The 12,940-nt window shown below is 45.9% G+C and overlaps 1 protein-coding gene across 4 annotated transcripts in view; it reads right to left on the bottom strand.

Annotated features, from left to right (window-relative positions):
- Positions 1–646: 646 nt before the first annotated feature.
- Positions 647–12,940, bottom strand: part of LOC135057056 (gastrula zinc finger protein XlCGF26.1-like) — a 103,687-nt gene continuing 91,393 nt past the window's right edge. For 3 of the 4 annotated variants that reach the window (XM_063962943.1, XM_063962942.1, XM_063962944.1), the window contains exon 7: positions 647–2,502. In XM_063962943.1, the coding sequence (XP_063819013.1) occupies positions 1,355–2,502 (1,148 nt within the window). In that variant the 3' untranslated portion in view covers positions 647–1,354. The remainder of the gene's footprint in view (positions 2,503–12,940) is intronic. The other variant, XM_063962945.1, reaches the window with a different exon arrangement.

The raw sequence follows: 12,940 nt of genomic DNA, 5'->3' as shown, positions 1-12,940 counted from the left end.
ACGTCGCATTCCACGACTTGTCGAATAAGACTGAAAAGGTCGAATCACGATTCAAACTTAAAAAGTCAAAAACTGCTGTATTTTCGACAGACGGCAGTTTTCGATACCAATTGAATATACCCCTAAAGGTTTTAAAGTGCCAGGCTCCAGTGGACCAGATCTATATCAATAGTACTAAAGTACAGATCCCCAGGTTCCAATAGGACGTAAGAGAAATTGCATACACCTTTTATTATATTTGTTGGTTATAATCAGACGTGAGCGGGATCAGTTTTACTCGAACCTCCTTATTGGCTCACGGACGTCACGTGTTTTGGTTAGCCAATAAGAATAATCCAGAAAAAAAGAATTTACGATAATTCTGGCGTTAAGAACCGAGTAAATCTGAACCCGCTCATCTCTAGTTATAATCTCATTTACCCTTTGTGCTATTACTGTAGCTTTGTGCTATTTCTGGACAGGTGACTACGTAGTTGCTCACAGCTGCCCATATGTGTTGCCAATGATTGGTTGCTATGGCCAACATCACCAGTTCTAAAAAAAACTCCCACCTTAGTAAATTTACCCCAATGAATGGAAATTATCTTGCAAAATGGATAAGAGTAACAAAAACAAATTAACATAATTTGAACAGTAATACAAACAATCATGCTCAATCATTTATTTATAAAACCAAAATAAACAAATGTGGAGAGCTCAATGAAGATCCCGTTTTAGGAACGAGATTTGTTCTACAAAGAAATTACTTTTAACCTACAAAGTTTCAACTGTGTAAATTTGCATGAATCATTTATCGGCTAACAAGAAGCGACTTCAATCATTTCCCTCAATCAGAACATGGAAATGGCGTTTCGTCTGTGTGATTTCTCTGATGTATAACAACATATGATTTACGAGTAAAACATTTCCCACACTCAAGAGCATGGAAACGGTTTCTCACCTGTGCCTTCTCTCATGTAGAACAAGAGTTGATTTATCTTTAAAACATTTGCCACACTCAGAACATGGAAATGGCTTTTCACCTGTGTGATGTTTTTCATGTCTAAGGAGTGATGATTTATCTCTAAAACATTTCCCACACTCAGAACATGGAAATGGTTTCTCCCCTGTGTGAGATCTCTGGTGTATAACAAGAGTTGATTTCTCTGCAAAACATTTCCCACAGTCAGGGCATGGAAATGGCTTATCACCTGTGTGATTTCTCATGTGTGTTTCAAGACACACTTTCAGTGTAAAACATTTTCCACACTCAGAGCATGGAAATGGCCTCTCACCTGCGTGACGTCTCTGATGTACATTAAGAGTTGACTTATCTATAAAACATTTGCCACACTCAGAACATGGAAATGGCTTTTCACCTCTTGTGACGTTTTCCATGTCTAAGAAGTGATGATTTATCTCTAAAACATTTTCCACACTCAGAACATGGAAATGGCTTTTCACCTGTGTGACGTTTTTCATGTCTAAGAAGTGTTGATTTATCTCTAAAACATTTCCCACACTCAGAACATGGAAATGGTTTCTCCCCTGTGTGAGATCTCTGGTGTATAACAAGAGTTGATTTCTCTGCAAAACATTTCCCACAGTCAGGGCATGGAAATGGCTTATCACCTGTGTGATTTCTCATGTGTGTTTCAAGACACGCTTTCAGTGTAAAACATTTTCCACACTCAGAGCATGGAAATGGCCTCTTACCTGCGTGACGTCTCTGATGTACATTAAGAGTTGATTTATCTATAAAACATTTCCCACACTCAGAACATGGAAATGGCTTCTCACCTGTGTGAGTTCTCATGTGTTTAACCAGATATGCTTTCCGTATAAAACATTTCCCACACTCAGAGCATGGAAATGGCCTCTCACCTGTATGAAGTCTCTTATGTATATCAAGAGTTGATTTATCACTAAAACATTTGTCACATTCAGAACATGGAAATGGCTTTTTACCTGTGTGTTCTTTTTCATGTCTAATTAGAGTTGCTTTATTTATAAAACATTTCCCACACTTAGAACATGGAAATGGTTTCTCCCCGGTGTGATTTCTCTTATGTATAACAAGAGCTGATTTCTCTGTAAAACATTTCCCACACTCAGAACATGAAAATGGTTTCTCACCTGTGTGACTTCTCTGATGTTTAACAAGATGTGATTTATATGAAAAACATTTCACACACTCAGAACATGGAAATGACTTCACATCAGCCTTGGCTGGCTGATGGGTAATAAGCTGTGTGTCCAGTGTAAAGCATTTGCCATCTATAGAAGCCGGAGAGATCGTGGAAACACTAAAAGCTGTACTATGTGTAGCAGGATCCGAGTTACCAGAAGAACATTTTTCATGGTTGGAGGAATCAGATGACGTATCTGCACTGTGATGTACTGGATGTGTAATTGAGGTAATAGGAGTTTCTTCTGGAGAATCCTCTGTGACGTCATCTATTTTATAGTCTGGAGTTAAAATGAGATGTTCTTTTGAAATATTGCTGCTGTTACCTCCATCTGCTAAAAATAAAATAAATATATGTAAATGTGAAACTATCCCCATAGCAAGTTCACTTTGTCTGATAAAAAGTATGGTGAAAGATCCACAAATGATCAAATAAGGGTTTCATTAGTTGCAAGTTAGGTCCCTCCAGACAAACCAGATGTTTTCTGCAGCCAATTAGTGCACAATTCTTATCAACACTGTACTGTGGCTTCATATGCAAGCCCCACTATCTGTGTGTATATGCCATGACCCGGCCTCCTTCTCGTAGAGTTGCAAATCCAAATCGCATGTCCTATTTGTCTAACACAGAGTTAACTGCACTTTAAAATACTAAAACTATTGTTTACGCATAAAAGTAAAAGCCCATTAAAAGAAAATATTGCTATTCCCAGGCAGGTATAGAGATATTCAATATCCATCAGATGTACTAAAAGAACAGCTATAAATGTCACAGCACAGAAAATTTTACATAATTCCAAGAAAATAAGATTTTAAACCTACCGGAAAATCTTTTTCTCCTAGTCCGTAGAGGATGCTGGGGACTCCGTAAGTACCATGGGGTATAGACGGGCTCCACAGGAGACATGGGCACTCTAAAGACTTTAGATGGGTGTGCACTGGCTCCTCCCTCTATGCACCTCCTCCAGATCTCAGTTAAAGAACTGTGCCCAGAGGAGACGGACAGTACGAGGAAAGGATTTTTGTTAATCTAAGGGCAAGATTCATACCAGCCCACACCATATAACATAGAATATACGCAACCAGTTAACAGTATGAACAAAACAGCATCAGCCAAAGACTGATCTTAACTGTAACATAACTCTTATGTAAGCAATAACTATATATAAGTCTTGCAAAAATATGTTCGCACTGGGACGGACTAGGAGAAAAAGATGTACCGGTAGGTTTAAAATCTTATTTTCTCCTACGTCCTAGAGGATGCTGGGGACTCCGTAAGGACAATAGGAATTATACCAAAGCTCCAGACCGGGCGGGAGAGTGCGAGGTCCTGACGAGGTCCTCATCAGCCAGGGTATCAAACTTGTAGAACTTTGCAAAAGTGTTTGAACCCGACCAAGTAGCTGCTCGGCAAAGCTGTAAAGCCGAGACGCCTCGGGCAGCCGCCCAAGAAGAGCCCACCTTCCTAATGGAATGGGCCTTTACCGAATTTGGTAACGGCAATCCAGCCGTAGAATGAGCCTGCTGAATCGTGTTACAGATCCAGCGAGCAATAGTCTGCTTAGAAGCAGGAGCGCCAACCTTGTTGGCTGCATACAGGACAAACAGTGCCTCTGTTTTCCTAACCCGAGCCGTCCTGGCTACATTAATTTTTAAGGCCCTGACTACATCAAGGGACTTGGAATCCTCCAAGTCACCCGTAGTCACAGGCACCACAATAGGATGGTTCATATGAAACGATGAAACCACCTTAGGCAAAAATTGAGGACGAGTCCTCAACTCTGCTCTATCCACATGGAAAATCAGATAGGGGCTTTTGTGAGACAAAGCCGCCAATTCGGACACCTGCCTTGCAGATGCCAAGGCCAACAACATGACCACCTTCCAAGTGAGAAATTTTAATTCAACCGTTTGAAGAGGTTCAATCCAGTGAGATCTTAGGAACTGTAACACCACGTTAAGGTCCCATGGTGCCACTGGGGGCACAAAAGGAGGCTGGATGTGCAGCACTCCCTTTACAAAAGTCTGGACTTCTGGGAGAGAAGCCAATTCCTTCTGAAAGAAAATTGATAGGGCCGAAATCTGTACCTTAATGGAGCCTAACTTTAGGCCCATATCCACTCCTGTCTGTAGAAAGTGGAGAAAACAGCCCAGATGGAAATCTTCCGTAGGAGCATTCTTGGCTTCACACCAAGATACATACTTCCTCCAGATACGGTGATAATGTTTCGCCGTCACCTCCTTCCTAGCCTTTATCAGAGATGGGATGACTTCCTCCGGAATACCTTTCCCAGCTAGGATTTGGTGTTCAACCGCCATGCCATCAAACGTAACCGCGGTAAGTCTTGGAACTCCCTGCCTGAGGGAGTTGTAATGGCGGAATCTGTCAACACCTTTAAGAATGGGTTAGATAAATTCCTAATGGATAAGGATATCCAGGGGTATGGTGCATAGTCATGCATTATAGTTACTATAAATAGGGATAAAATGCAACGGCTGACAGCAGCATCAGTCAGAAATTTTAGTCAAATCATCATGCATAGGAGACAACAAATAGGTTGAACTCGATGGACAATTGTCTTTTTTCAACCTAAGATACTATGTTACTATGTTAACACGCAGGGCCCCTGCTGCAACAGGTCCTCCCTGAGAGGAAGAGGCCACGGATCTTCTGTGAGCATTTCCTGAAGATCTGAATACCAGCCCCTTTGAGGCCAATCTGGAACAATGAGTATTGTCTGCACTCTTTTTCGTCTTTTGATTCTCAATATTTTTGAGATGAGCGGAAGAGGAGGGAACACATAGACCGACTGAAACACCCATGGTGTCACCAGGGTGTCCACCGCTACTGCCTGAGGGTCCCTTGACCTGGCACAATACCTCCGAAGCTTCTTGTTGAGGCTTCACACCATCATGTCTATTTGAGGAAGTCCCCAATGACTTGTTATCTCTGCAAAAACTTCTTGATGAAGTCCCCACTCTCCTGGATGGAGATCGTGTCTGCCGAGGAAGTCTGCTTCCCAGTTGTCCACTCCCAGAATGATGACTGCTGACAGAACGCTTACGTGATTTTCCGCCCAGCGAAGAATCCTGGTGGCTTCCGCCATTGCCACTCTGCTCCTTGTCCCGCCTTGGCGGTTTACATGAGCCACGGCTGTGACGTTGTCTGATTGAATCAGAACCGGTAGGTCGCGAAGAAGATTCTCCGCTTGTCGTAGGCCGTAGTATATGGCCCTAAATTCCAGTACATTGATGTGTAGACAAGCCTCCTGGCTTGACCATAGTCCCTGAAAATTTCTTCCTTGTGTGACTGCACCCCATCCTTGGAGGCTCGCGTCCAGAACCGTCTTGAATGCCGAACCTGCGACCCTCGAGAAGGTGAGCACTCTGCAGCCACCACGGGAGACACCCTGGCCCTGGGGGACAGGCTTATTTTCTGATGTATTTGTAGATGGGACCCCGACCACTTGTCCAGAAGGTCCCACTGAAATGTCCTCACATGGAACCTGCCGAAGGGGATGGCCTCGTAGGCCGCCACCATTTTTCCGAGTGCATTGATGAACTGACACTCTTTGTGGCTTTAGCAGGTCTCTGACCATGTTCTGTAGTTCCTGGGCTTTTCCCATTGGGAGAAAAACCCTCTTCTGTTCCGTGTCCAGAATCATGCCTAAGAATGATAGCCGAGTCGTTGGAATCAACTGTGACTTTGGTAGATTTAGAATCCAGACGTGTTGCTGCAGCACTCTCAGGGAGAGCGACATGCTTTTCAGCAATTGATCTATCGATCTCGCTTTTATCAGGAGATCGTCCAAGTACGGGATAATTGTGACTCCCTGCCTGCGCAGGAGCACCATCATTTCCGCCATTACCATGGTGAAAATCCTCGGGGCCGTGGAAAGCCCAAACGGCAACGTCTGAAACTGGTAATGACAGTCCTGTACAGTGAATCTCAGGTACGCCTGATGAGGAGGATATATGGGGACATGAAGGTATGCATCCTTTATGTCTAGTGACACCATAAAATCCCCCCCCCCCTTCCAGGCTGGAGATAACTGCCCGGAGCGATTCAATCTTGAATTTGAACTTTTTCAAGTACAGGTTTAGGGATTTTAGATTCAGAATGGGTCTGACCGAGCCATCCGGTTTCGGGACCACAAACAGGGTTGAATAGTACCCTTTCCCCTGTTGGACTAGGGGAACCTTTATAATCACTTGCTGTTGACACAGCTTTTGAATTGTAGCTAAAACTATTTCCCTCTCTGGGGAAGAAGCTGGCAAAGCCGACTTGACAAATCGGCGATGAGACACCTCTTCGAATTCCAGTTTGTAGCCTTGGAATACAATTTCCATTGCCCAAGGATCCACGTCTGACAGAACCCAGACCCGGCTGAAGAGTCGAAGACGTGCCCCCACCAGCGCGGACTCCCTCAGTGGAGCCCCAGCGGCATGTGGTGGATTTAGTAGAAGCCGGGGAGGACTTCTGCTCCTGGGAACTAGCCGTAGCAGGCATTCTTTTCCCTCTACCCTTACCTCTGGCGAGGAAGGAAGAGCCCCGACCTCTTCTGGACTTATGCGACCGAAAGGACTGCATCTGATATTGTGGTGTTTTCTTTTGCTGTGGGGGAACATAAGGCAAAAAAGAAGATTTACCCGCGGTAGCCATTTCAAACCAGGTCCGCGAGACGCTCCCTAAATAAAACCTCACCCTTGTAAGGCAAAGTTTCCATATGTCTCTCTGAGTCGGTATTACCCGTCCATTGGCGGGTCCACAGGGCTCGCCTAGCAGAAATTGCCATGGCGTTGGCTCTTGAACCTAACAGCCCAACGTCTCTCGCAGCGTCTCTCATATATAAGGCTGCGTCTTTAATGTGACCCAAGGTCAATAAAATGCTATCCTTATCTAGGGTGTCAATGTCAGATGACAAGTTATCTGCCCATGCTGCTACTTCGCTACATACCCATGCCGACACTACTGACGATCTGAGCAAGGCACCCGTATGTGTATAAATTGATTTTAAGGTAGTTTCCTGTCTGCGATCAGCAGGATCCTTGAGGGCTGCCGTGTCTGGAGATGGTAGCGCCACCTTTTTGGACAAGTGCGTCAAAGCCTTGTCCACCCTGGGCGAGGATTCCCACCGTAACCTGTCCTGCGCGGGGAAAGGGTACGCCATAAGAATTCTCTTGGGAATCTGCAGTTTCTTGTCTGGAGTTTCCCAAGCCTTTTCAAATAAAGCGTTCAGCTCATGAGATTGGGGAAAGGTTACCTCAGGTTTCTTCACCTTAAACATGCATACCCTCGTGTCAGGGACAGAGGGGGTCATCTGTGATATGCAAAACATCTTTTATTGCAATAATCATATAATGAATACTTTTGGCCACCCTTGGGTGTAACCTCGCATCATCGTAGTCGACACTGGAGTCAGAATCCGTGTCGTTATCAGTGTCTGCTATGTGGGACAGGGGACGTTTCTGAGACCCTGAAGGGCCCTGTGATACAGCCAAAGCCATGGATTGACTCCCTGTTTTTTCCTTGGACTCTGCTTGGTCCAATCTCTTATGTAATAAAGACACATTTGCATTTAAAACATTCCACATATCCATCCAATCAGGTGTTGGCGTCGTCGATGGAGACACCACAATCATCTGCTTTACCTCCTCCTTAGATGAGCCTTCCGCTTCAGACATGCCGACACACACGTACTGACACCCTCACACACTCAGGGATATATATCTATATGGAGACAGTCCCCAAATAAGGCCCTTTGGAGAGACAGAGAGAGAGTATGCCAGCACACACCCAGCGCCACCGGAATAAAATGCCAGTCAGTACAGCGCTTTTATATATATATATATATATATATATATAATACACTCACTGCGCCAAATAAATGTGCCCTCCACCCCCTCCTTTTTGTTGCCCTCTGTGTTCAGCAGGGGAGAGTCCGGGGAGCCAGCTTCTCTGCAGCATGCTGTGGAGAAAATGGCGCTGGTTAGTGCTGGAGGATCAAGCTCCGCCCCCTCAACGGCGGGCTTCGGTCCCGCTCAAATCTTTATACTGGCGGGGGGTTTCTGTAATATACTGCCTCCACAGTATATATATATATATATATATATATATATCTATGCCAGTGTCCCTAGAGGTTTATAATTGCTGCCCAGGGCGACCCCCCCTGCGCCCTGCACACATACAGTGCCGTCAGTGTGTGTGAATGTGGGAGCAATGGCGCTCAGCGGTACCTCAGTGAAGATCAGAAGTCTTCTGCCGCCTTTGAAGTCTTCTTTCTTCTTATAGTCACCCGGCTTCTATCTTCCGGCTCTGTGAGGAGGACGGCGGCGCGGCTCCGGGACAAACAGCGAGGATTAGACCTGTGTTCCGACCCTCTGGAGCTAATGGTGCCCAGTAGCCTAAGAAGCAGAGCCTATCAATTAAGTAGGTCTGCTTCTCTCCCCTCAGTCCCATGATGCAGGGAGCCTGTTGCCAGCAGTGCTCCCTGAAAATAAAAAAACTAACAAAAGTCTTTTTCAGAGAAACTCAGTAGAGCTCCCCTGCAGTGCATCCAGTCTCCTCTGGGCACAGGATCTAACTGAGGTCTGGAGGAGGGGCATAGAGGGAGGAGCCAGTGCACACCCATCTAAAGTCTTTAGAGTGCCCATGTCTCCTGCGGAGCCCGTCTATACCCCATGGTCCTTACGGAGTCTCCAGCATCCTCTAGGACATAAGAGAAATTTACATTAAGACTTACATGTACGGTAGAAGTGTATAATATATTTGGGTCTTTTTCTAGGACTGAGTAAGGCTTGCAGGATCAGAGCAGCAAATGGAATTAAAGTGATGGATGTACATATATGATCATCGCTATGGTAAAAAGAAGAGCTTTGGTACCGTCATTAAATCCATTTCTATGAACGAATCTAGAGGACTTTGGTGTAAAGAGGCGAAGTAGGAACATCCGTAAACTAAACACTGGGAAGTAGTGGAGTAGGAACATCCGTAAACTAAACACTAGTTATTGCTCTCGACTCCCCCTCTACACTCCTCCATCATCTTGGCGATCAGTTTATAGGTGTGTACACACAGTGAGATCCTTGCTATGTCCGATTTTGACTATGCGATTTCCCTTGAACCCCCCCAGGGCCCAGATAGCACAGACAGAACAGATTTTGACTATCTGTGGTTGAGATTTTGTCTATGTATGATATTGACTAAGTGCCAATTTTGACTATACTTTGTACTAGATAGTACACTAGATAGTCAAAATTATCTTGCCTGCACAGTCTATCTAGCCTTACGATACCGTCCCCACGGGAGCGCGCAGCAGGCTCAAATCTGTAATACAAGCTGCCTTGAGATATGCACTAACTTTCCATAAGATTTTGACTATATAGTCAAAATCTTACAGATTTATCTCACCGGGTGTACACACCTTATGTCTAACTAAATCCATAGGAAAGATATGAACCAAACACTCAAACCAAAACACTCCATCCAGCATGACAGAGTAAAACAAAATAGTGATTAACGGGAAGGAACGCAGTATCCCACTCACGGATTCAGAGACATTGATTTAATGGTCAGAACCAAAAATCCTCTATCATCCTATTTGGGGACAAGTTCCGAAGCTGTCACTAGGGGAGGGTATACTCTGAAAGGGAGAGTTATGGTAGACTTACCATTGTTAACTCTCTTTCTGCAAGGTACATTGGATCCACAGGAAAACATTGGGGTGTAAAGTGGATCTTGATCCTAAACTTTAGGCTGTCCCAGGATGCATTGGGGCCTCCCCTATAAACCCCGCCTCCAGGCACTGAGAGCTGTTTCGTTAACCAGTCCAATGCAGGAGCAGGCAAGAGAGAAGGCAGATGTTAGTCACATAGAACCACATTCTCACGACAGGAGAAGGGACCAGCGGCTAATGCCATACAAACACATAGAAGCAAGGTGCGTCAGGATGGGCGCCCTGTGGAACCTAATGTACTTCGCAGAAAGAGAGTTAACCATGGTAAGTCTACCATGATGCTCCTTTTCTGCAGCAGGGTACACTATGTTCCACAGGGAAATCACATAGGTGATGTCCTAGGGCAGTTCCTCAAGGGAGGGGACGCGCCTTAGCGGATATGAGAACCCGGCGTCCAAAGGAAGCATCCTGGGAGGTGGTAATCTCAAAGGCATAAACCGAATAAACATGTTCACGGAGGACCACGTAGCCACCTTGCACATTGTTCTGCGGACGCGCCACGGCGGGCCACCCAAGAAGGTCCAACAAACCGAGTAGAATGGGCTTTAATAGCAGCAGGAGCTGGGAGTCCAGCCTGCGCATAAGCTTGTGCAATCACCATTCTAATCCATCTGGCCAAGGTTTGCTTATTCACAAGCCAGCCAGGTTTGAGGAAACCAAAGAGTACAAAAAGGGAATCTGACCTCCTGATAGAGGCAGTCCTCTCCACATAAATATGGAGAACCCTTCCACATCCAAAGGCCGCTCTTTGGAAGACAAGTCTGAAGAGATAAATGCCGGATACACAATCTTTTGGTTAAGGTGAAAAGATGACACCACCTTAGGCAAATAACCCGGTCGAGTTCGTAGAACTGCCCAGTCACAGCAAAAAATCAAATAGGGTGGACTACAGGACAAGGCGCCTGAGTCCGACACCCGTCTTGCCGAGGCAATAGGCCAGCAAGAACAGGACCTTGGCCGTGAGACATTTAAGGTCCGCTGACTCAAGAGGTTCATTGGAGACTCCTGCAGGGCTTTCAGTGCAACAGTCAATCCCATGGAGCCACAAGAAGGACACAGGGGGTAATTCAGAGTTGATCGCAGCAGCAAATTTGTAAGCAGTTGGGCAAAACCATGTGCACTGCAAGCGGGGCAGATATAACATGTGCAGAGAGAGTTAGATTTGGATGGGGTGTGTTCAAACTGAAATCTAAATTGCAGTGTAAAAATAAAGCAGCCAGTATTTACACTGCACAGAAACAAAATAACCCACCCAAATCTAACTCTCTCTGCAAATGTTATATCTGCCTCCCCTGCAGTGCACATGGTTTTGCCCAACTGCTATCAAATTTGCTGCTGCGATCAACTCTGAATTACCCCCATAGGGAGGCTGTGTCCTAAGTACGCCCTGGGTTAAAGTATGAACGTCAAGTACAGACGCAATTTTTATCTGAAACCATCCGACAAGGCAGATATGTGACCTAGAAGAAGGCCAGCGGAGACCTAAATCAAGGCCTCATTGCGGAAAAGCCAGATTCTGGAAGTTCTGAACATAGAGACATCATAATTCTTATCAGCACACCAGGTGAAGTAAGAATTCAAGACCTTGCATTAAATCCGGGCATATGCCGGTATGTGGGCCTACATATAGTTCGGATAACAGCCTCGGAAATCCTTTGGCCCTCAGGAGTGATGCTTCAAGAGCCATGCCGTCAAGGCCAGTTTGGCCAGGTCTGGGTAGAGACAAGGTCCCTGTACGAACAGGTATAGGCGCTGAGGAGGTAGAAGGGGGATGCTTCATCGATGGACCCTGCAGGCCTAAGAACCACTGCTGTCGAGGCCACGCTGGAGCGACTAGTAGTATTCCTCCTTCTTGATTGAACTTCTATAGTACCCTGGGCAGGAGCCACTTGAGGGAACACGTAGGGCATCCGAAATTTCCATGGAGCCGCCTGTGCGTCCATGAACGCTGCTTGAGGATCCCTGGTCCTTGATCCGAAGACCGGTACCTTGTAATTGTGTCGAGACGCCATGAGCTCTACGTCAGGTAGACACCACCTGTTCACGAGGAGTCAAAAGACTTCTGGATGAAGATTCCACACTCCGACGTGCACGTCCTGGTGACTGATTGAAGTCCGTTTCCTAGTTCAGGACACCCGGAATGAACACAGCCAATATGGCTGGCAGATGGCGTTCCGCCCAACAAAGGATTTTTGACACTTCCATCATTGCCATGCGATCTCGAGTGGCGCCCTGATGGTTTATGTACAGGCCTGTTCTGTACTAGACGTAGGGCAAGAAATAGTGCATTGAACACTGCCCTCAGCTCCAGAATCTTTATTTGAAGTGATTCCTCCTTGATCCAACGACCTTGAAAAGAGTGTTGCTCCAACACCGCTCCCCATCCCCTCAGACTGGCGTCCGTTGTCAACAGAACCCAGAAGGGACGGCCCCTGCTCTTGCTGGTCCTGGATTCACCAGATCAGCAATAGGCGAAGCTCCGGAGTCAAAGAGATCATGTGAAATCTGATCCAATGAGGCAGGCCGTCCCACTTGGAAAGGATTAACCTGCGTAGTGGGTGGGAATGAAACTGAGTGTACTCTACCATGTTGAAGGCCGATACCATCAGGCAAAATACTTACATCGTCGAGTGTAAAGACAATCTGGGACAACTAAGGAAGCATCTTATCCTGTCCTGAATCTTCAGGACTTTTTCTGGAGACAGAAACAGTCTCTGACTTGTGTGTATCCAGGAGTGCCCCCCAGGTGCACCATGCTCTGAGCTGGGACCAGCGAGGACTTCTTCCATTTGATAAGCCACCCGTGGGCTTGCAGAAAGGTTACCTTCAGTTGCAGATGACTGAGGAGGACTTAGTGGGAATTTGCCAGAATCATCAGGTCGTCTATATACGGCAGGATACTGACTCCCTAGCGATGGAGATGAGCCGTCATAACAGCCATGACCTTGTGTAGATCCGAGGATCCATAGCCAGTCCAAGTGGCAGCACCTGTAATTGGAATGGAGGTTGCCATTAGCAAACCGAAGAAGCTGCTGAT

This window comes from Pseudophryne corroboree, chromosome 3, assembly GCF_028390025.1.
Source record: "Pseudophryne corroboree isolate aPseCor3 chromosome 3, aPseCor3.hap2, whole genome shotgun sequence".
In the NCBI taxonomy this organism is placed as follows: Eukaryota; Metazoa; Chordata; class Amphibia; order Anura; family Myobatrachidae; genus Pseudophryne; species Pseudophryne corroboree.
Note: the sequence above shows the minus strand (reverse complement) of the source record. Positions and strands in the feature narration are given on the sequence as shown.